General features: G+C 43.6%; 1 protein-coding gene and 1 long non-coding RNA gene across 7 annotated transcripts in view; one reads left to right on the forward strand and one right to left on the reverse strand.

Moving 5' to 3' along the window:
- Positions 1-24,199, reverse strand: part of LOC134358260 (uncharacterized) — a 192,943-nt gene that overhangs the window by 70,487 nt on the left and 98,257 nt on the right. The gene's annotated exons all lie outside the window — the stretch shown is intronic.
- Positions 1-24,199, forward strand: part of LOC134358259 (tissue-type plasminogen activator-like) — a 105,334-nt gene that overhangs the window by 29,192 nt on the left and 51,943 nt on the right. For 4 of the 6 annotated variants that reach the window (XM_063070275.1, XM_063070272.1, XM_063070273.1 and 1 more), the window contains exons 3-4: positions 19,493-19,535; positions 23,778-23,903. In XM_063070275.1, coding sequence (XP_062926345.1) covers positions 19,493-19,535; positions 23,778-23,903 — 169 coding nt within the window. The remainder of the gene's footprint in view (positions 1-19,492; positions 19,536-23,777; positions 23,904-24,199) is intronic. The other 2 variants (XM_063070276.1, XM_063070277.1) reach the window with 1 other exon arrangement.

A 24,199-nucleotide genomic window follows, 5' to 3' on the forward strand; every position in this document is an offset into this window, starting at 1 on the left:
GAGGTCTCAGCCTGAAACATCAACTATAGTCTTTTACATAGATGCTGCCTGCCCTGCTGAGTTCCTCTAGTATTTTGTTTGTGTTGTAAGTTACATTCCCCAGTTGTACAAAAGGAAAATCTACAAACATAATTCATTACAAATACTTATCACCGAAACATCTTAATCAATAATAAACAACTAACCCTTACTTTAGAATATTCTTGGCCACTTTAACTCATATGTTTTGGTCTTGTATAAAGCTAGACAATTTTTGGAGAGATGTTTTTAAAAATGTATCAAAAGTCTTGGATCTGGATCTACAACCTAATTTACTTACGGCAATATTTGGGATTTGGGAACAGCTTCTTTCCAACTGTAATAAGACTGCTGAACGGATCCTGACACGGACCTGAGCCGTACCCTCCAAATATCCGGACCTGCCTCTCAGTTTTTTTGCAGTACCTTACTTTCCCTTTTCTATTTTCTATTTATGATTTATAATTTAAATTTTGATTATATTTACTATCGATTTGTACTCCAGGGGGTGCGAAGCGCAGAATCAAATATCGCTGTGATGATTGTATGCTCTAGTATCAATTGTTTGGCGACAATAAAGTAATAAAGTAGAAACCAGGAAATATTCCTGTTTCGCCTCAATGTATGATAACCTTTTCAATTTTTATTGGCTAGGAGAGCCAATTTACTGAAGTGGAAGGATTCTAATCCACCTACTGTCTTTTATTGGTTTTCCTCCATTATGTCCTGTATAAGTTTAGAGAAAATAAGAAGTTGGACATTTGACACATCCTTTAAATTTGAGCAAATCTGGCAACTTTTTATTCAATATTTTCATTTAATTTGACTTATTACTCATCCAATTTTTTTTCTTTCGAAGTTTCAGATTTGATCAGAACGTCTTTCTTTTTATTTGGTCATATCCTCAGAAAAGACTGCCCAGTCCCTTTTTTTTGTATAGTGTAGTGGGGGTTTTTTTTCATTTAAAATTCAAAGTTTTTCCTTCCTCTTCATGAACTGATAAGAGGAGAATTGCTGTTTTCTTTTTTATGATTATTATATACTAGCTTAACACTATGTATCATTTTGATAATGTCTATTTCAATCTCTGCTTGTATTGTTATTGATATATATATTTGAGATAAATCTCCTCCTGTTTGTATTTATGTTCCTTTTAAATCAATAAAAAGATTAATAAAGAAGAAGATAGAATATTCTAATTGTCATATCAGTGCTCATGCTGGTAATTAGCTTCAAATAGTGCACTAGTTTTTCCATTATATTTCAAATGTTCTGATATTGCCATAATTCATCTTTTAATTTACACAGTCTCTCAAAAGGAAAAGTTGTTTTCTCCAAATTGCATTACTGACAATAATAAGACAAAATCCTGTGTGTACCTTGCTAGCAGATCAAGCAATACCTTTGGAGAAAGAGCCAGTAAACATTTCATTTTGATGAAATATTATCTTAGTTCCCCCTCTACATAGTGTAACTTGAGAAGGATTTTAAGCAGATTCTTGAACTATTCAAATCTATTCTTTGCTGACTGGCACACACAGCTGTCATTTTAGGGGTGGCTGAATCCAGTAATAACAGTAATGATCCTGTCAAGGCTGAAATCCAACAGGCTGAGAATTAAATCTGGGATATTACAAGTAGATGACAGGTGTAATAAGACCATAAGACAAAGGAGCAGAAGTCGGCCATTCGGCCAATCGAGTCTGCTCCGACATTTTATCATGAGCTGATCCATTCTCCCATTTAGTCCCACTCCCCTACCTTCTCACCATAACCTTAGATGCCCTGGCTACTCAGATACCTATCAATCTCTATCTTAAATACACCCAATGACTTGGCCTCCACTGCCACCCATGGCAACAAATTCCATAGATTCACCACCCTCTGGCTAAAAAAATTTCTTTGCATCTCTGTTCTGAATGGGTGCCCTTCAATCCTTAAGTCATGTCCTCTCGTACTGGACTCCCCCATCATGGGAAACAACTTTGCCACATCCACTTTGTCCATGCCTTTCAACATTCGAAATGTTTCTATGAGGTCCCCCCTCATTCTCCTAAACTCCAAGGAATACAGTCCAAGAGTGGGCAGACGTTCCCTATATGTTAACCCTCTCATTCCCGGAATCATTCCAGTGAATCTTCTCTGTACCCTCTCCAACATCAGCACATCCTTTCTTAAATAAGGAGACTAAAACTGCTCACAGTACTCCAAGTGAGGTCTTACCAGTGCCTTATAGAGCCTCAACATCACACCCCTACTCCTATACTCTATTCCTCTAGAAATGAATGCCAACATTGCATTCGCCTTCTTCACCACCAACTCAACCTGGAGGTTAACCTCAAGGGTATCCTGCACGAGGACTCCCAAGTCCCGCTGCATCTCAGAACTTTGAATTCTCTCCCCATTTAAATAATAGTCTGCCTGTTTATTTCTTCTGCCAAAGTGCATAACCATACACTTTCCAACATTGTATTTCATTTGCCACTTCTTTGCCCATTCTTTCAATCTATCCAAGTCTCTCTGCAGATTCTGTTTCCTCAGCAGTACCGGCCTCTCCACCTACCTTCGTATCATCAGCAAACTTAGCCACAAAGCCAGCTATTCCATAATCCAAATTGTTGATGTACAACGTAAAAAAAAAAGTGGCCCCAACACAGACCCCTGTGGAACACCACTGGTAACCGGCAGCCAACCAGAATATGATCCCTTTATTCCCACTCTCTGTTTCCTGCCAATCAGCCAATTCCCTATGCACGTATGTAACTTTCCCATAATTCTATGGGCTGTTATCTTGTTAAGCAGCCTCATGTGTGGCACCTTGTCAAAGGCCTTCTAAAAATCCAAATATACAACATCCACTGCATCTCCCTTGTCTAGCCTACTTGTAATTTCCTCAAAAGATTGTAATAGTTTTGTCAGACAGGATTTTCCTTTAAGGAAACCACGCCGAGTTCTGCCAATCTTGTCAAATGCCTCCAGGTACTCCGTAACCTCATCCTTGACAATCGATTCCAACAACTTCCCAATCACCAATGTCAAGTTAACAAGTCTATAATTTCCTTTTTGCTTCCTTGCCCCCTTCTTAAATAGCGAAGTGACATTTGCAATCTTCCAGCCCTCCAGAACCATGCCAGAATCTATTGACTTTTGAAAGATCATCGCTAATGCCTCCGCAATCTCCGCAGCTACTTCCTTCAGAACACAAGAGCGTTCCATCTGGTCCGGGAGATTTATCTACCTTTAGACTATTCAGCTTCCTGAGTACTTTCTCTGTCGTAACTGTGACTGCGCACACTTCTCTTCCCTGCCACACTTGAGTGTCCGGTATACTGCTGATGTCTTCCTCAGTGAAGACTGATGCAAAATGCTTGTTCAGTTCCTCCGCCATCTCCTTATCTCCCATTACAATTTCTCCAGCATCATTTTCTATCAATCCTATATCTACTCTCACCTGTCTTTTACTCCTTACATACTTGAAAAAGCTTTTAGCATCCTCTGTGATATTATTCGCTAGCTTCCTTTCATAGTTCATCTTTTCCCTCTTAATGACCTTCTTAGTTTCCTTTAGTAAGCTTTTAAAAACTTCCCAATCCTCTGTCTTCCCACTAATTTTTGCTTCCTTGTATGCCCTCTCCTTTGCTTTAATTTTGGCCTTGACTTCTCTTGTCAGCCACGGTAGCATCCTTTTTCCATTCGAAAATTTCTTCTTTTTTGGAATATTCCTGTCTGTCTTGCACCTTCCTCACTTCTCGCATAAACTCCAGCCACTGCTGCTCTGCCGTCTTTCCCGCCAGTGTCCCTTTCCAGTCAACTTTGGCCAGTTCCTCTCTCATGCCACTGTAATTTCCTTTACTCCACTGAAATGCCGACACATCGGATTTCGGCTTCTCTTTTTCAAATTTCACAGTGAACTAAATCATGTTATGATCACTGTCTCCTAGGGGTTCCTTCACCTCAATCTCTCTAATCACCTCCAGTTCATTACACAATACCCAATCCAGTACAGCCAATCCCCTAGTGGGCTCAATAACAAGCTGTTCTAAAAAGCCATCTTGCAGACATTCTACAAATTCTCTCTCTTGAGATCCAGTGCTGACCTGATTTTCCCAATCCACTCGCATGTTAAAATCCCCTACAATTATTATAACACAGCCCTTCTGACAAGACTTTTCTATTTCCAGTTGTAATTTGTAGTCCACATCACTCCAGCTGTTTGGAGGCCTGTATATAACTGCCATCTGGGTCCTTTTACCCTTGCGATTTCTTAGCTCAACCCATAAAGATTCTGCACCTTCTGATCCTATGTCACCTCTTTCTAATGATTTGATATCATTTCTTACCAATAAAGCCACACCTCCCCCTCTGCCTACCTTCCTATCCTTCCGATACACCGTGTATCCTTGGACGTTCAGCTCCCAGAGACATGCATCCTTTAGCCACTTCTCAGTGATGGCCACAATATCATACCTGCCAATCTGTAGCTGTACGACAAGATCATCCACCTTATTCCTTCCTTATGCTGCGTGCATTTAAGTATAACACCTTAAGGCCAGTATTTGGTACTTTTCGCTTTGATTGCACTGCAACTCATCCCCATGGCTACAAGTTTGCCCCATCACCTGCCTGTCTTTCCTAACATCTTTACTGCTCACCGTCTTAGATTTATTTCTGTTTTCCCCTTCCTCTGCTCTATCATTCCAGTTCCCATCCCCCTGCCAAATTAGCATAAACCCTCCCTAACAGCTCTATTAAACCTTCCCGCCAGGATATTGGTCCCCTTCGGGTTCAGGTGTAACCTGTCCATTTTGAACAGGTCATACTTCCCTCAGAAGAGATCCCAATGATCCAAGAATCTGAAGCCCTGCCCCCTGCACCAGTCTCTCAGCCAGGCATTCATCTGCCTGATTCTACTACTCTTGCCCTCGCTAGCACGTGGCACAGGTAGCAATCCCGCGATTACTACCCTGGAGGTCCTGCTTTTCAGCTTCCTTCCTAACTCCCGGAAATCTCTCTTCAGGACCTCCTCCCTTGTCTTATCTATGTCATTGGTACCAACATGTACCAAGACAACTGGCTGCTCGCCCTCTCCCTTCAGAATATTCTGGACCCTATCTGAGACATCCTATATCCTAGCACCTGGGAGGCAACACACCATGCGGGTATCTCTATCAGGCTCACAGAATCTCCTGTCTGTTCCCTTGACTATGGAATCCCCTATGATTACTGCATTCCTCTTCTCCCTCCTTCTCTTCTGCACAACAGCGCCAGGCTCAGTGCCAGAGACCCAGTCACCGTGGGCATCCCCTGTCAGGTCATCGCCCTCAACAGCATCCAGAACAAGATACTTGTTGCTGAGGGGGACAGCCACAGGGGTGCTTTCCACTATCCGGGCATTTCCCTTCCCTCTCCTGACAGTCACCTAGTTTTCGGACCCCTGTAGCCTAGGGATGACTACCTCCCTGTAGCTCCTGTCTATCACCTCTTCACTTTTCTTAATAAGCAGTAGGTCATCAAGCTGCAGCTCCAGATCCCTAACATGGTCTCTGAGGAGCTGCATCTCGGTGCACCTGGCACAGATGTGGCCATCAGGGACGCTGGAGGTCTCCCAGGATTCCCACATCTGACACCCTGAACAAAGCACTAACCCTGCAGGCATGCTATCTAATTCTACAGGAATGAAACAGGAGAAATAAGTCTACTCAGCCACTTACCTCACCAAACAGACGAACTTTTTAAACCGTTAGCTCGTACCGTTAGCTGTGTGAGCCCTGTGAGTGTATGGAAGTGTATGGAGTGTAATATGAGGGTAAGTAAGGACAAGCCAATAATTGGGTACAAATGCAGACAGAGCAAAGAAATTGTACCACAGAAGCAAAATTCAAAAGGGCAAAGAATGCAGGACTGAAGGTGCTGTACTTAAATGCGCATAGCATTCGGAATAAAGTGGACGACTCGTGGCGCAAATAAAGATTGATCGGTATGACATTGTGGACATCACTGAGTCATGGGTGAAAGAAGCCCATAATTGGGAGCTTAACATCAAAGGATATGCTTTGTATCGAAAGGACAGGCAGGAAGGCATAGGTGGTGGTGTGGCTCTATTGGTAGGAGATGGAATTACATCTTTAGAAAGAGGTGACATAGGATCCAGAGAATGTTAAAGCAACACTCACAACACATTGGAGGAACTCAGCAGGTCGGGCAGCATCCGTGGAAACGATCAGTCGACATTTCGGGCCGGAAACCTTTGTCAGGACTGCAGAGGGAAGGGGCAGAGGCCTTATAAAGAAGGTGGGGGGAGGGTGGGAAGAAGAAGGCTAGTAGGTTCCAGGTGAAAAACCAGTAAGGGGAAAGATAAAGGGGTGGGGGAGGGGAAGCAGGGAGGGGATAGGCGGGAAAGGTGAAGAAAGAATAGGGGAAAACACAATGGGTAGTAGAAGGAGGCGGAACTATGAGGGAGATGATAGGCAGCTGGGGGAGGGGCAGAGTGAAACTGGGATGGGAGAAGGAAGGGGGAAGGAATTACCAGAAGCTGGAAAATTCAATGTTCATACCAAGGGGCTGGAGACATCCCAGGTGGCATATGAGGTGTTGCTCCTCCAACCTGAGTTTGGCCTCATCATGGCAGTAGAGGAGGCCATGTATGGACATACCCGAATGGGAATGTGAAGCAGAGTTGAAGTGGGTGGCAACCGGGAGATCCTGTCTGTTGTGGCAGACGGAGTGGAGGTGCTCGATGAAGTGGTCCCCCAACCTGCGTCGGGTTTCACCGATGTAGAGGAGGCCACACCGAGAGCACCAGATGCAATAAGTGACCCCAACAGACCCACAAGTGAAGTGTTGCCTCACCTGGAAGGACTGTTTGGGGCCCTGAATGGTAGCAAGAGAGGAGGAGTAGGGACAGGTGTAGCACTTGCGCTTACAGAGATAAGTGCCAGGTGGGAGGTCTGTGGGGAGGGACGTGTGGACCAGGGAGTCACGGAGGGACCGATCCCTGCGGAAAGCGGAGAGGGGTGGAGAGGGAAAGATGTGCTTAGTGGTGGGGTCCTGTTGAAGGTGGCAGAAGTTGCAGAGGATAATGTGCTGGATCCGGAGGCTGGTGGGGTGGTAGGTGAGGACAAGGGGAACTCTGTCTCTGTTGTGGTGACGGGAGGATGGGGTGAGGGCCGAAGTGCGCGAAATGGAGGAGATGCGGGTGGGGGCATCATTGATCATGGCAGAAGGGAAACACGATCCTTAAAGAAAGAGGGCATTTGAGATGTCCTGGAATGGAAAGCCTCATCCTGGGAGCAAATGCAGCAGAGACAGAGGAACTGGGAATAGGGAATGGCACTTTTGCATGTGGCAGGGTGGGAAGAGGTATAGTTGAGGTAGTTATGAGAGTCAGTGGGCTAATAGAATATGTCAGTGGACGGTCTGTCTCCAGAGATGGAGACTGAGAGGTCGAGAAAGAGGAGAGAAATGGCCGAGATGGACCAAGTGAACTTGAGGGCTGGGTGTAAGTTTGAAGTAAAGTCGATGAAAATTGACAAGCTCAGCATGGGTGCAGGAAGCAGCACCAATGTAGTCATCAATGTAGCGAAGGAAAAGATGGGGAGCAGTACCAGTATAGGTTTGGAGCATAGACTGTTCCACATAACCAACGAAGAGGCAGGCATAGCTGGGGCCCATGCGAATGCCCATAGCTGCACCCTTGGTCCCAGCATCTGCAGAGTATTTTGTGTGTAGAGAATGTTAAATCTTTGTGGGTGGAGTTAAGAAACTGCAAGGGTAAAAAAAATTATGGGAATCATATATAGGCCTCCAAATAGCAGCCAAGGTGTAGGGTTGAGGTTGCAAAGGGAACTGGAAAAGGCACGTAATAAGGGTAATTACACAATTGTAATGGGTGATTTCAATATGCAAGGGGATTGGGAAAATCAGGTTGGTGTTGGATCACAAGAGAGGGAATTTGTTGAATAACTACAACAGGCTTTTTAGAGCAGCTTGTGCTTGAGCCTACTCGGGGAAAGGCCATCTTAGATTGGGTGTTGTGTAATAACCCTAATCTTATCAGGAAACAGTGACCGTAATATGATTGAATTCATGATGCAATTTGAGAGGGAGAAGCGCAAGTCAGATGTATCAGTATTGCAATGGAATAAAGGGAATTACAGAGGCATGAGGGAAGAGCTTACCCAGGTAGATTGGAGGGAGTTACTGGAAGGGATGATGGCAGAGCAGAGGTGGCTGAAGTTTCTGGGAATAGTTCACAAGATGCAAGATAGCTATGTCCCACAGAAGAAGATGATCGCAAATGGCAGGGATAGCCAACCGTGGCAGACAAGGGAAAGGAAGGACTGCATGAAAGTCAAGGAAAGGGCATACAAGGTAGTAAAAGTGAGTGGATGATTGGGAAGCTTTTTAAGATCCAACAAAAGGCAACTAAAAAAAGCATACCAATCCTCAGAGGGATCAGAAGTGGAGAGAGTGAGCAGCTTCAAGCTCCTGGGTGTCAAGATCTCTGAGGACCGAACCTGCTCCCAACATAACGATGCAGTTATAAAGAAGGCAAGACAACAGCTGTACTTCATTAGGAGTTTGAAGAGATTTGGTATGTCAACAAAAGCACTCAAAAACTTCTATAGATGTACTGTGAAGAGCATTCTGACAGGCTGCATCACTGTCTGATATGGGGGATGGGGGGCTACTGCACAGGACCAAAAGAAGCTGCAAGGGTTGTAAGTTTAGTCGGCTCCATCTTGGGCACTAGCCTACAAAGTACCCAGGACATCTTTAAGGAGTGGTGTCTCAGGAAGGCAGCATCCATTATTAAGGACCCCCAGCACCCAGGGCATGCCATTTTCTCACTGTTACCATCAGGTAGGAGGTACAGAAGTCTGAAGGCACACACTCAGCGATTCAGGAACAGCTTCTTCCCCTCTGCCATCCAATTCCTAAATGGACATTGAAACCTTGAACACTACCTCACTTTTTTAATATATATTATTTCTGATTTTGCATAATTTTAATCAATTCAATGTTTGTACATAAACTGTAATGGATTTTCTTATTTCTTTCTTTCTATTTTTTCCTTCTATATTATGTATTGTATTGAACTGCTGTTGCTAAGTTAACAAATTTCATGACACATGCTGGTGATCATAAACCTGATTCTGATTCTGTAAGAAGGGGAAGATGAAATATGAGGGCAGACTAGCCAATTATATAAAGCAGGATACCAAACATTTTTCAGTTATACAAAGAGAAAGAGGGATGTGAGAGTTGATACTGGGCCACTGGAAAATGATGCTGGTGAGGTAGTAATGGGGGACGAAGAAATGGCAGATGAACTTAATGGGTACTTTGCATCAGTCTTCACTATGGAAGGCACTAGCAGGGTGCCAGAGGTTGATGCGTGTCAGGGAGAAGGAGTGAGTGCCATTGCTATTACAAAGGAAAAGATGCTAGGCAAACTCAAAGGTCTTAATGTGGATGTTACCTGGACCAGATGGACTACATCCCAAAGTCCTGAGAGTGGTTGCTGAAGAGATAACGGATGCATTGGTCATGATCTTTCATGAATCACTTGATTCTGACGTGGTCCCGGAGGACTGGAAGATTGCAAATGTCACTTCACTCTTTAAGAAGGGAAGAAAGCAAAAGAAAGGAAATTATAGGCCAGTTAGTCTAACCTCAGTGGTTGGAAAAGTGTTGGAGTCTAATATTAAGTTTGAGTTTCAGAGTACTTGGAGACTAATGATAAAATAAGTCAAAGTTAGCATGGTTTCTGTAAAGGGAAATCTTGCATGACAAATTTGTTAGAGTTCTTCGAGAAAGTAACAAGCAGGGTGGACAAATGAGAGGCAATATTTCTCATTTACTCAGATTTTCAAAAGGGGTTTGATAAGGTGCCACATATGAGGCTGCTTAACAAGATAAGGTCCTATGGTGTCACAGGAAATGTACTGGCATGGACAGCGGAATGGCTGACAGGCAGGAGACAGTGAGTGGGAATAAAGGGGGATTTTTCTGGTTGGCTGCCAGTGACTATTGGTGTTCCTCAGGGGTCAGTATTGAGATTGCTGCTTTTCAAATTGTTTGTCAATGGAATTGATAGCTTTGTGGCAAAGTATGCAGATGACCCAAAGATAGGTGGAGGGGTTGGTAGGGCTGAGGAAGCAATACGATTGCAGCAGGACTTAGCCAAATTGAAAGAATGGGCAAAAGAGTGGCAGATAGAATACAGTGTTGGGAAATGTATAATAATGTATTCTGGTAAAAGGAACAATAGTGTGGACTATTATCTAAATGGGGAGAGAGTTCAAACATCACAGCTGCAAGGGACTTAGGAGTCCTCGTGCAATACTCCCAAAAGGTAACTTTACAGGTTGAGTCTGTGGTAAAGGGAAATGCAATGTTGGCATTTATTTCAAGGGGACTAGAATATCAAAGCAAGGAGATAATGCTGAGCCTTTATAAGATACTAGTCAGCTGCACTTGGAGTATTGTCAACCATTTTGGGCTCCATATCTCAGAAATGATGTAGAAACATAGAAACATAGAAAACCTACAGCACAACACAGGCCCTTTGGCCCATAAAGTTGTGCCAAACATGTCTCTACCTTAGAAATTACTGAAGCTTACCTAGTCTTCTATTTTACAAAGCTCCATGTACCTATCTAAATGTCTCTTAAAAGACCCTATCGTATCCGCCTCCACCACCGTTGCCGCCAGCCCATTCCACGCACTCACCACTCTCTGAGTAAAAAACTTGCCCCTGACATCTCCTCTGTACCTACTCCCCAGCACCTTAAAAACTGTGTCCTCTTGCGGCAACCACTTCAGCCCTGGGAAAAAGCCTCTGACTATCCACACGATCAATGCCTCTTATCATCTTATACACCTCTATCAGGTCACCTCTCATCCTCCGTCACTCCAAGGAGAAAAGGCCAAGTTCACTCAACCTAATCTCATAAGGCATGCTCCCCAATCCAGGCAACATCCTTGTAAATCTCCTCTGCACCCTTTCTATGGCTTCCACATCCTTCCTGTAGTGAGGTGACCAGAAATAAGCACAGTACCCCAAGTGGGGTATGACCAGGGTCCTATATAGCTGCAACATTACCTCTCAGCTCCTGAATTCAATTACACGATTGATGAAGGCCAATACACCGTATGCCTTCTTAACCACAATGCCAACCTGCGCAGCTGCTTTGAGTGTCCTATGGACTCGGACCCCAAGATCCCTCTGATCCTCCACACTGCCAAGAGTCTTACCATTCTGCCATCATATTTGTCCTACCACCTCACACTTATCTGGGTTGAACTCCATCTGCCACTTCTCAGCCAAGTTTTGCATCCTATCAATGTTCCGCTGTAACCTCTGACAGCCCTCCACACTATTCTACAACACCTCCAACCTTTGTGTCATCCGCAAACTTACTAACCCATCCTTCCACTTCCTCATCCAGGTCATTTATAAAAATCACGAAGAGTAAGGGTCCCAGAACAGATCCCTGAGGCAAACCACTGGTCACCGACCTCCATGCAGAATATGATCCATCTACAACCGCTCTTTGCCTTCTGTGGGCAAGCCAGTTCTGGATCCACAAAGCAATGTCCTCTTGGATCTCATGCCTCCTTACTTTCTCAATAAGCCTGGCATGGGGTACCTTATCAAATGCCTTGCTGAAATCCACATACACTACATCTACTGCTCTTCCTTCATCAATGTGTTTAGTCACATCCTCAATAAATTCAATCAGGCTCGTAAGGCACGACCTGCCCTTGACAAAGCCATGCTGACTATTCCTAATCATATAGTCATAGTCATACTTTATTGATCCTGGGGGAAATTGGTTTTCATTATAGTTGCACCATAAATAATAAATAGTAATAGAACCATAAATAGTTAAATAGTAATATGTAAATTATGCCAGTAAATTATGAAATAAGTCCAGGACCAGCCTATTGGCTCAGGGTGTCTGACCCTCCAAGGGAGGAGTTGTAAAGTTTGATGTAACATATTATACCTCTCCAAATGTTCATAAATCCTGCCTCTCAGGATCTTCTCCATCAACTTACCAACCACTGAAGTAAGACTCACTGGTCTATAATTTCCTGGGCTATCTCTACTCCCTTTCTTGAATAAATGAACAACATTCGCAACCCTCCAATCCTCCGGAACCTCTCCCATCCCCAGTGATGATGCAAAGATCATCACCAGAGGCTCAGCAATCTCCTCCCTCACCTTCCACAGTAGCCTGGGGTACATCTCATCCAGTCCCGGCAACTTATCCAACTTGATGCTTTCCAAAAACTCCAGCACATCCTCTTTCTTAATACCTACATGCTCAAGCTTTTCAGTTTGCTGAAAGTCATCACTACAATCACCAAGATACTTTTCCATAGTGAATACTGAAGTGAAGTATTCATTAAGTACCTCTGCTATTTCCTCCGGTTCCATACACACTTTCCCACTTTGGTAGGTCCTATTCTTTCACGCCTTATCCTCTTGTTCTTCACATACTTGTAGAATGCCTTGGGATCTTCCTTAACCCTGCCCGCCAAGGCCATCTCATGGCCCCTTCTGGCTCTCCTAATTCCCTTCTTAAGCACTTTCCTATTGGCCTTATAATCTTCTAGATCTCTAACATTACCTAGCTCTCTGAACCTTTTGTAAACTTTTCTTTTCTTCATGACCTGATTTATTACAGCCATTGTACACCACGGTTCCTGTACCCTACCATAACTTCCCTGTCTCATTGCAACATACCTATACAGAGCTCCACACAAATATTCCCTGAATATTTGTCACATTTCTTCCATACTTTTCCTTGATAACATCTGTTTCCAAGTTAACCCTCCAATTTTCTGCCTGATAACCTCATAATTCCCCTTACTCCAATTAAATGCTTTTCTAAATTATCTGTTCCTATCTCTCTCCAATGCTATTGTAAAGGAGACAGAATTATGATCACTATCTCCAAAATGCTCTCCCACTGAGAGATCTGACACCTGACCAGGCTCATTTCCCAATACCAGATCAAGTACAGCCTCTCCTCTTGTAGGCTTATCTATATATAGTGTCAAGAAACCTTCTTGAACACACCTAACAAACTCCACCTCATCTAAACCCCTCTCTCTCGGAAGATGCCAATTGATATCTCCCATCACGACAACTCTGTTATTATTACACCTTTCCAGGATATGTTTCCTTATCTGCTCCTCGATATCCCTGTTACTATTGGGCAGCCTATAAAAAGCATCCAGTAAAGTTATTGACCCCTTCCTGTTCCTAACCTCCACCCAGAGACTCCGTAGACAATCCCTCCATGGCGACCACCTTTTCTGCAGCCGTGACGCTATCTCTGATCAACATTGCCACGCCACACCTCTTTTGCCTCCCTCCCCGTCCTTTCTGAAACATCTAAAACCCAGCACTTGAAGTAACCATTCCTGTCCCTGAGCCATCCAAGTCTCTGTAATGGCCACCACATCATATCTTCAAGTACTGATCCACGCTCTAATCTCATTCACTTTGTTCACAACGCTCCTTGCGTTAAAATAGACACATCTCAAACCTTCGGTCTGAGCGCGTCCCTTCTCTATCACCTGCCTATCCTCCCTCTCACACTGTCTACAAGCTTTCCCTATTTGTGAGCCAACTCCCTCTTCCCCAGTCTCTTCAGTTCGGTTCCTACCCCCCAACAATTCTAGTTTAAACTCTCCCTAGTAGCCTTAGCAAACCTCCCCGCCAGGATATTAGTCTCCCTGGGATTCAAGTGCAACTCGTCCTTTTTGTACAGGTCACACCTGCCCCAAAAGAGGTCCCAGTGATCCAGAAATCTGAAACTCTGCCCCATGCTCCAATCCTTCAGACATGCATTTATCCTCCACCTCATCCTATTCCTATACTCACTGTCACGTGGCACAGGCATTAATCCCAAGATTACTACCTTTGTGGTCCTGCTTCTCAACATCTTTCCTAACTCCCTGTAGTCTTTTTTTCAGGACCTCTTCCCTTTTCCTACCTATGTCATTGGTACCAATATGTACCACAACCTCTGGCTGTTCTCCCTCCCACCGCAGGATATCTTGGACGTGATCCGAAACGTCCTGGACCCTGGTACCTGGGAGGCAAACTACCATCCAAGTTTCTTTCTTGCATCCACAGAATCGCCTGTCTGACCCCCTAACTATAGAGTCCCCTTTCACTACTGCCATCCTTTCCCTTCCCTACCCTTCTGAGCCACAGGGCCAGACTCTGTGTCAGAGACACAGCCACTGTCACTTCCCCCAGGTAGGCCGTCCCCCCAACAGTACTCAAACAGGAATACTTATTGTCAAGGGGTGCAAATGTGTTACTGTCAAGGGGTACAGATGTGTTATCATTTGAAAGTCCAGAGGAGCTTCACAAGGATGATTCCAGGAATGAAAGGGTTAACATATGAGAAGCATTTGACAGCTTTGGGACCATACTCACTGGAATTTTGAAGAATGCAGGGGGATCTCATTGAAACCTACCAAATGTTGAAAAGTCTAGATAGGGTGGATGTAGAGAGGATGTTTCCTGTGGTGGGGGTATCCAGAACTAGAAAGCACAGCCTCAAAATTGAGGGGTGACCCTTTAAAACAGAGGTAAAGAGGATATTTTTAGCCAGACAGTAGTAAGTCTGTGAAATACTCTGCCACAGACTGTGGAGAGGCCAAGTTTGTGCGTATATTTAAGGCGGAAGTTGATCATTTCCTGATTGGTCAGGGCTTCAAAAGATATGGCGAGAAGGCAGGTGTATGGGATTGAGTGGGATCCAGGATCTGCCATGATAGAATGGCAGAGCGAACTCAATAGGCTGAATGGCCTAATTCTGCTCCTATGTCTTATGGCCTTATATGACTGGTGGCTGAACAACAAAAGCTATATAACCATATAACAATTACAGCATGGAAACAGGCCATCTTGGCCCTTCTAGTCCATGCCAAACTCTTACTCTCACCTAGTCCCACCGACCTGCACTCACCCCATAACCCTCCATTCCTTTCCTGTCCATATATCTATCCAATTTAACTTTAAATGACAACATCGAACCTGCCTCTACCACTTCTGCTGGAAGTTCATTCCACACAGCTACCACTCTCTGAGTAAAGAAGTTCCCCCTCATGTTACCCCTAAATTTTTGCCCTTTAACTCTCAACTCATGTCCTCTTGTTTGAATCTCCCCCACTCTCAATGGAAAAAGCCTATCTACATCAACTCTATCTATTCCCCTCATAATTTTAAATACCTCTGTCAAGTCCCCCCTCAACCTTCTACGTTCCAAAGAATAAAGACTCAACTTGTTCAACCTTTCTCTGTAACTTAGGTGATGAAACTCAGGTAACATTCTCGTAAATCTTCTCCGTACTCTCTCTATTTTGTTGACATCTTTCCTATAATTTGGTGACCAAAACTGTACACAATACTCCAAATTTGGCCTCACCAATGCCTTGGACAATTTCAACATTACATCCCAACTCCTATACTCAATGCTCTGATTTATAAAGGCCAGCATACCAAAAGCTTTCTTCACCACCCTATCCACATGAGATTCCACCTTCAGGGAACTATGCACCATTATTCCTAGATCCCTCTGTTCTACTGCATTCTTCAATGCCCTACCATTTACCATGTATGTCCTATTTTGATTAGTCCTACCAAAATGTAACACCTCACATTTATCAGCATTAAACTCCATCTGCCATCTTTCAGCCCACTTTTCTAACTGGCCTAAATCTCTCTGCAAGCTTTGAAAACCTACTTCATTATCCACAACTCCACCTATCTTAGTATCATCTGCATACTTACTCATCCAATTTACCACCCCATCATCCAGATCATTAATATATATGACAAATAACATTGGGCCCAGTACAGGTCCCTGAGGCACACCACTAGATAGATAGACAGACATACTTTATTGATCCCGAGGGAAATTAGATTTTGTTCCGGTTGCACCAACCAAGAACAGAGTACAAACATAGCAATACAAAACCACAAACAATCAAATAATAATATGTAAACCATGCCAAGCGGAAATAAGTCCAGGACCAGCCCATTGGCCCAGGGTATCCGACCCTCCAAGGGAGGAGCTGCAAAGTTTGATGGCCACAGGCAGGAATGACTTCCCATGACGCTAAGTGCTGCATCCTGGTGGAATGAGTCTCTGGCTGAGTGTATTCCTGTGCCCAACGGTGTAAATAATGTTAAACGTCGACGTCGTGTTGGCAGAGGGGGGGATGTACACAACAACCACAATTGCATGTGAGATTTCCCTTGGCAAATAATATGGCTGGAGTCCAACAGCAAAAAGTTCAATATCCGGGCTACAAACACGTTCCTTGATCGTAATATGACCAGGATTGCTCCATCTGTTGTTAACCAGAACAGCAAGCCCCACTCCTTTACGCTTACCGCTCTCAGTGCACTTCCAGTCAGCGCAAACGGTCTGGAAGCCCCTTATGGAAACGTTTTGGTCGGGTATGCCCTCATGCAGCCTCATTTCAGAAGAACACATAACACTGCACTCCCGAAATGTTCTCTGACTTCTGGCTAGCGCCGTCACCTCATCCATTTTATTACCCAGCGATCTCACAATGCCCATAATGAGATATATAACTCCTCTTCTTAGAACTTATAACTCCTTATAACTCTTCTTCTCAATAAAACTCTGTTGTCTCGACCCGGTCCTCTTCCCTCGCCTTTTTGATCCCTCTCTGCATCCTCTGTGCGTTTTCCTCCAGATTTCAGCAGGGGTGTCCACCGCTCTGTTCGCTAAACCGGCCTCCAATCTGACAAACGGTTATCCACCACCACTCTCTGGCATCTCCCATCCAGCCACTGCTGAATCCATTTTACTACTTCAATATTAATACCTAACGATTGAACCTTCCTAACCAACCTTCCGTGTAGGACCTTGTCAAAGACCTTACTGAAGTCCATATAGGCAACATCCACCGCTTTACCCTCGTCAACTTTCCTAGTAACCTATTCAAAAAATTCAATAAGATTTGTCAAACATGACCTTCCACGCACAAATCCATGTTGACTGTTCCTAATCAGACCCTGTCTATCCAGATAATTATATATACCATCCCCAGTTACTAATGCCAGCCAAGGTATTAGACACTAACGTAATATCTAACACTGACTCAGTTCCTGTTGTTATATCTATCCTTGTGCCGCTACCATCATTCATACACACCAAATCCCTTTCTTCCATCAAATCTTCAATTACCTTTCCATTTGGATCTGTAATCTGATCCCCCCATATTGTGCTATGAGCATTGAAATCTGCGCACCACACTACTTTATGTCTGTTTTGTCCTTGTATCTTTAATAGGCTGTCCAAATCCAACCTTTTACATGGATTGTAGTAGTTAATTATAACCAATCCCTCCCCTCTCTCCCACACTTCCACCACTATGTATTCCTGATCACCTCCTTTTTCCAGTACCCTATATGGTATACCTTGCTTGATTAACATAGCACAACCCCCTCCTCCCCCTAGATTTCTATCTTTCCTTATCATTGTATACCCATATACCACAAAGTCTAAAGTTGGTTTCAACCAAGTTTCCTGCATACACACTACATCTGGTTTTCCAACCATTTCTTTAATAAAGTGCTTGAATTCCTGGCTATTGGCCAGTAAGCTCCTTGCATTCCATTGTAAAAGAATCACCATAATTAGTATTAACCAACACATGACACTTCCTGGCTTGACTGATTACTGAGCACTTCCTCCCATGTCAGTCCTACTAACCCTAAATGGTTTACTGCTGCTTTTACCACCAGCTAAATTTTGTCACTTTTGACTTTACCTCAGCTGTACTATTAATCACTCCTGCAATGAATGTTACTAGAGCCTTTTTGTCTACATAAATCCTGTCATTTGTTCTTTGTTGCATCTCTCGTATCCCTATTGCCCCCTGTTCATTAGGAGTTCTCTTGACATTCTTACAGCTTCTGCATAAGTGATCTTTCTTTTCACTCTTATTTCTTGAATTTTAGTCTCCCGTCTGACAACCTCACACCCACTATATGCAACATTATGAGCTCCTCCACAATTGCAGCATTTTGGTTGAACTCCTGTTCCGCACTTTCCATATTCATGATCACCCCCACATCTAGCACATCTCCTCTGCCTTTTACAGTTTTTAGCCACGTGTCCAAACCTTTGACAATTATAGCACCTCAGTGGTTTTGGCACATACACCCTTACTGGGTAACTCATGAAACCCAGGAACACCTTCCTTAGCACTCTTTCTTCTTCAAATTCAATCAATACTGATTCACTTTCCTTTTTCACTCCCTCCTTTGTTGTTTTCAGTCTTTGAACATTCATTACTTTTCCTCCTTTGATATTCCTCTTTATTTCCTCCATATTTATACTCATTGGTATCCCCGTGATCACTCCTTTACAACCACTATTTTGTGCTCCCACCCTCCCAGTGCATTCCACCTTGCATTTTCCTATCTCTTTTAGCTTGAGTGCTTTCTCAAGTTGTTCCTCATTCGCACATCTTACCAATAAGTTGCCATCATTGAGGACTTTTGCAAATACTATTTCCCCTATCTTATTTGTCAGAGTTGTTGTTAGCACAAACAGGTTAATTTTCTTCATATATCCCTGAGCCTTCTCATTAAACCTAATTATGACAACACCTCCTCTCTGAGCTTGTTCATCTTCCTCACTTTCAGAGCTTTCTCCACTATCATTTCTTATTCTTTTATTCCCTTTGTCTTGGTTTTTATTCATCTATCCCCTCACTACCTCCTCATTCCCTTTATTTCTCCCTTCACAATAATCCACCTCTCCCCAGCTGCCTACCTCTGGTCCCAAGTCTCTATCCCTCTCCTTCTCCACTTTCTTTCCCTCAACCCCACCTCTTATCTTGTCCGCCATTACCGGACCCACACGACCCCCTCCCAGCAATTTCCGTTCCTTCCCCACTGTCTTTCCCTCAACAGGTTCCAAACCACATTCACACATCAAGCAAAACACAGCCAGCTTCCAGGCAAGCCAACTCCCAGCACAGCCGCCTGCTCTCTCGGCCAACTCGAGAACAACAATCATCTCAAACCTTCCTACATCTATCTCCCTCTACTCCATCGCCCACTCCGTTAATCGTCTCTCTTTTAAACACTCCCGCTGCCTCACGGTCCGACTTACACGCGCTTGCGCAGTCGTGCTCCGTTCAACTGCCGAAGAAAATGACCCATCTATTTCATTCATTAGGGTATTGCAGAGAGTTTCCATTATATTTAAGGAATGGACTTTTCTTTCAACAGAATTAGAAATAAAGTTGACTTCAATTCCCTTGTCATGTTTTAACCAGCAAAAGCAAGCCATTTCTTTATTGATATGCTATGAACGTACAATTAAATATGATGTATTTTAAAATAAGCTATGTTGCTTTTTTATGAATTGAAAAACATTTCTTTTTGTTTCAGGATCTGTTGCGTTACAGAAGAACACACAATACAAGCAAAGCAGGTAGGCTACAGTTCAATGGATGCAAAAGGTTTGGTTTAATCTTTTCCCTAAACAAATGCAAACTGAAGCACTTTAATTGGCAATCATATACAATTTATAAAATAAATGCTTAACTAAGGCAAAAGTCGTGATTTATTTAAAGGTCAGACATTGTTTCTACTAATTAATCTTTAGACAGGTCTCTCGCAGGTCGGTGACGCTTGTTTAAAAGTACAGAAGGAACAAGCGGGCGGCCATTGTTGGGAGTAGGACAGTGGTGAGGGTAGGAGTGTCAGGCTTTGACTCGAAAGAAGTATTGGCTCTGGGTAAGCTTCTGTTAAGATTCCCTTTTGTTTTCTCTTACCGTAGTAAATGGCTGTTGTGTGTTCCTCATACCAGATGTTGGAGTCCTGAGCAACCCAGAGTCTCCCAGGGAACTACATCTGTGTGAAGTGCATCCAGCTGCAGCTCCTTCAAGACCGTGTTAGGGATCTCGAGCAGCAGCTGGATGAACTTCGGTTTGTATGGGAGAGTGAGGAGATAATTCGATCAGAGTTACAGGGATGGAGTCACCCCAAAGTTGCAGGAGGCGAGTAGCTGGGTGACTGTAAGGAGTAATAGAAATGTGAATAGGCAGTAAGCACGGAGCACCCTGTGGCCATTTCCCTCAAAAATAAGTATACCATTTTGGGATACTGTTGTTGGGAATGAACTCCCAAGGGAATGCCGCGAAGACCGGGATACTGGCACAGAGCATGGGTCCGTGGGGCAGAAGGGAAAGAGGGGGAAGAGCAGAGCGGTAGTGATAGGAGATTCGATAGCCAGGGGAACAGACAAGAGGACACCCAAATGTTATGTTGCTTCCCAGGTACCAGGGTCGGGGATGTCTTGGATTGCATCCACAAAATTTTGTAGAGGGAGGGAGAGCAGTCAGATATCTTGGTACATATTGGTACCAATGACATTAGAAGGAAAAGCAAAGAGATCCTGAAAAAAGAATTTAGAGAACTACGTAGAAAGCTGAGAAGCAGGACCTCCCGGGCAGTAATTTCTGGATTGTTACCTGTGCCACGCACCAGTGAGGATAGAAACAGGATGATTTGGTAAATTAACATGTGGCTGAGAAGCTGGTGTAGGGGCAGGGCTTCAGGTTCTTGGATCATTGGGATCTCTTCTGAGGGAGGTGTGACCTGTTCAAAAGTGATGGATTGTACCTGAACCCGAGGAGGAACCAATATTCTCATGGGTAGGTTTGTTAGAGCTGCTGGGGAGGATTTAAACTAATTTGGCAGGGGGTGGGATCCAGAATTAAGGGACCCAGGATAGGACAGACAGTAAAAAAGCAACAGTAGTGTGCAGTCAGGCTGCCAGTCAGATGATAGGACATAATTGCAGCCAGCAGGGTGAGTATCCATGTGCAGGAATGCAGAATTAAAAAGGGTAGCAAATACAGTACTCAAAGTGTTATATCTCAATGCACAAAGTATAAGAAATAAGGTGGATGATCTTGCCGCAATATTAGCTTGTCAGGTATGATGTTGTGGCCATCACTGAGTCGTGACTGAAGGATGGTTGTTGTTGGGAGCTGAATGTCCAAGATTACACGTTGCATCAGAGGGAGAGGATGGTCAGCAGAGGGCTGGCTTGGCTCTGCTGGTGAAGAATGGCATCAAATCAGTGCAAAGATGTGACATAGTATCAGAAGATATTGAATCTTTCTCGGTGGAGTTCAGAAACTGCCAGTGTATAAGGACCCTGATGCCAGTTATATACAGGCCTCTCAACAGGCCTTACCCCCAATACCGTGTGCTTTTAAGTTTGCACACTAATCTCCTGTGTGGGACCTTGTCAAAAGCCTTTTGAAAATCCAAATATACCACATCCACTGGTTCTCCCCTATCCACTCTACTAGTTACATCCTCAAAAAATTCTATGAGATTCGTCAGACATGATTTTCCTTTCACAAATCCATGCTGACTTTGTCTGATGAATTCACCGCTTTCCAACTGTGCTGTGATCTCATCTTTGATAACTGACTCCAGCATTTTCCCCACCACCGATGTCAGGCTTACTGGTCTATAATTCCCCGGTTTCTCTCTCACTCCTTTTTTAAAAAGTGGGGTTACATTAGCCACCCTCCAATCCTCAGGAACTAATCCAGAATCTAAAGAGTTTTGAAAAATTATCACTAATGCATCCACTATTTCTTGGGCTACTTCCTTAAGCACTCTGGGATGCAGACCGTCTGGCCCTGGGGATTTATCTGCCTTTAATCCCTTCAATTTACCTAACACCACTTCCCTACTAACCTGTATTTCCCTCAGTTCCTCCATCTCACTAAACCCTTGGTCCCCTACTATTTCCGGAAGATTATTTATATCCTCCTTAGTGAAGACAGAACCAAAGTAATTATTCAATTGGTCTGCCATTTCCTTGTTCCCCATGATTAATTCCCCTGTTTCTGACTGTAAGGGACCTACATCTGTCTTAACTAATCTTTTTCTTTTCACATATCTATAAAAGCTTTTACAGTCAGATTTTATGTTCCCTGCCAGTTTTCTCTCATAATCTTTTTTCCTTTTCCTAATTAAGCTCTTTGTCCTCCTCTGCTGGACTCTGAATTTCTCCCAGTCCTCAGGTGTGCCGCTTTTCCTGGCTAATTTGTATGTTTCTTCTTTGAAATTGATACCATCCCTAATTTCCCTTGTCAGCCACGGATTCACTGCCTTCCCTGGTTTATTCTTTTGCTAAATTGGGATGAACAATTGTTGTAATTCATCCATGCGGTCTTTAAATGCTTGCCATTGCATATCCACCATCAACCCTTTAAGTATCATTTTCCAGTCTATCTTAGCTAATTCACGTTTCATACCTTCAAAGTTACCCTTCTTTAAGTTCAGAACCTTTGTTTCTGAATTAACTATATCACTCTCCATCTTAATGAAAAATTCCACAATATTCTTAATTTGAAGCCGCTCCATGGTTGCTCTGGCAGTGCGTGTTGGGTTACTGACCTCCTGAAAGACAAACTTTCTCTCCAGTTTAAGCTTCCTGGCAGAGGTGAGCAGGTTTTTATCCAGGATCTCTCTGTACTTAGCAGCATTCACCTTCCCATTAATCCTGTCCACATTTCCAGTCCCTGCAACTAAAAAGTATCCCCATAGCATGATGCTACCTCTGCCATACTTTACAATAGGGACGGTGTTACCTGGCTGATACACAATATTAGATTTACACCACAGGTAATACTTGATGTTGAGACCAAAAAGTCCATCTGACCATAGGACCTTCTTGTGGTAAGTAACTGGGTTACCCGTCTGGACACGCCCCTCTGCTGACTGCTCCTGTGGCTCCTCCTACAGACCCCTGAATAAAGGCGATTGCATCACTACTCCACCTCCTCAGTCCTGGGGCAGATACTCAGCATGATGGAGGTCACATGGAAGTGACTAGTGGTGTTTCACAGGGTCATGTTGGAACCACTTCTTTTCACATTATACTGTGTGTCAATGATTTAAATAACATAACTGATGGCCTTGTGGTCAAGTTTGCAGACAATAAAATTATAGGTGGTGGGGCAGATAGTTTTGAGGAAGCAGGGAGTCTGCTGAAGGACTCAGACAGATTGGAAGAATGAGCAAAGAAGTGTCAAATAGAACATAATGTAGGGATGTGCACTTTGGTCTAATCTCGCATTGGAGATGGTCCAGAAGAGGTTTATGAGAATGATTCTAGACATGAATGGGTTAACTTATAAGGAGTTTTTTATGGCTCTGGGACTGTACTCAATGGAGTTTAGAAGAATGAGGGAGAATCTCATTGAATATTGAAAGGCCTAGATGAGTGGATATGGAGAGGATGTTTCCTATAGTGGAAGAGTTTAGGTCCTGAGGTCACTTCCTCAGAATAGATAGATGTCCATTTAGAACAGAGATGAGAAAGCATTCTTTAGCCAGAGGGTGGAGAATCTGAGGAATTCAGTGCCGCAGATGGCTGTAGAGGCCAAGTCACTGGGTAAATTTAAAGTGGTTCTGGATTAGCCAGGATGGAGAGAAGGCAAGAGAATGGGGCAGTGAGCAATAATAATAATTCGGCCATGATGGAATGGCACAGCAGACTGGATGGGCCAAATGGCCTGTTTCTACCCTATGTCTTATGGTCTTATGGTCTAATTGTGGTTCTGTCATTCTTAAGCTTTTGAAGTCATTTATAAACCAGTTGCTACTTTCTAAAAAAGAAAGTTGCGCAATGTATCTCTGTCAGGTAAATGCATGGAATCACCATTTGAAACCTACAGAAGAGATGATGTCTGGCTGCGGATTCACAGAGGCAAGACCCAGAAATGCAGATGTAGACGAAGAGCAATTTGTCATGACGTACACACAGAAGGTAAAATCACTTGTACAAAGTCTGTTTATTCTTAATAGTAGATAGCGTAACAGCAACCTGAAGTGCAGACGGATGGTCAAAAGGTGAATTGGAGGTAATTTGGTGATGTTGTATGTTTGGACTTTCAGAAGGCCTTTGACAAGGTGACACACATGAGACTGCTTAGCAAGTTAAGAGCCTATGGTATTACAGGAAAGTTACTAACATGGTTAGAGCATTGGCTCTAACCCTAACCAGTTCCCCTCTACCACAACTCTGCTCCATCTAGTGGAATTAGTCCATACTCTTAATAATTT

This window comes from Mobula hypostoma, chromosome 18 (genome assembly GCF_963921235.1).
Source record: "Mobula hypostoma chromosome 18, sMobHyp1.1, whole genome shotgun sequence".
In the NCBI taxonomy this organism is placed as follows: domain Eukaryota; kingdom Metazoa; phylum Chordata; class Chondrichthyes; order Myliobatiformes; family Myliobatidae; genus Mobula; species Mobula hypostoma.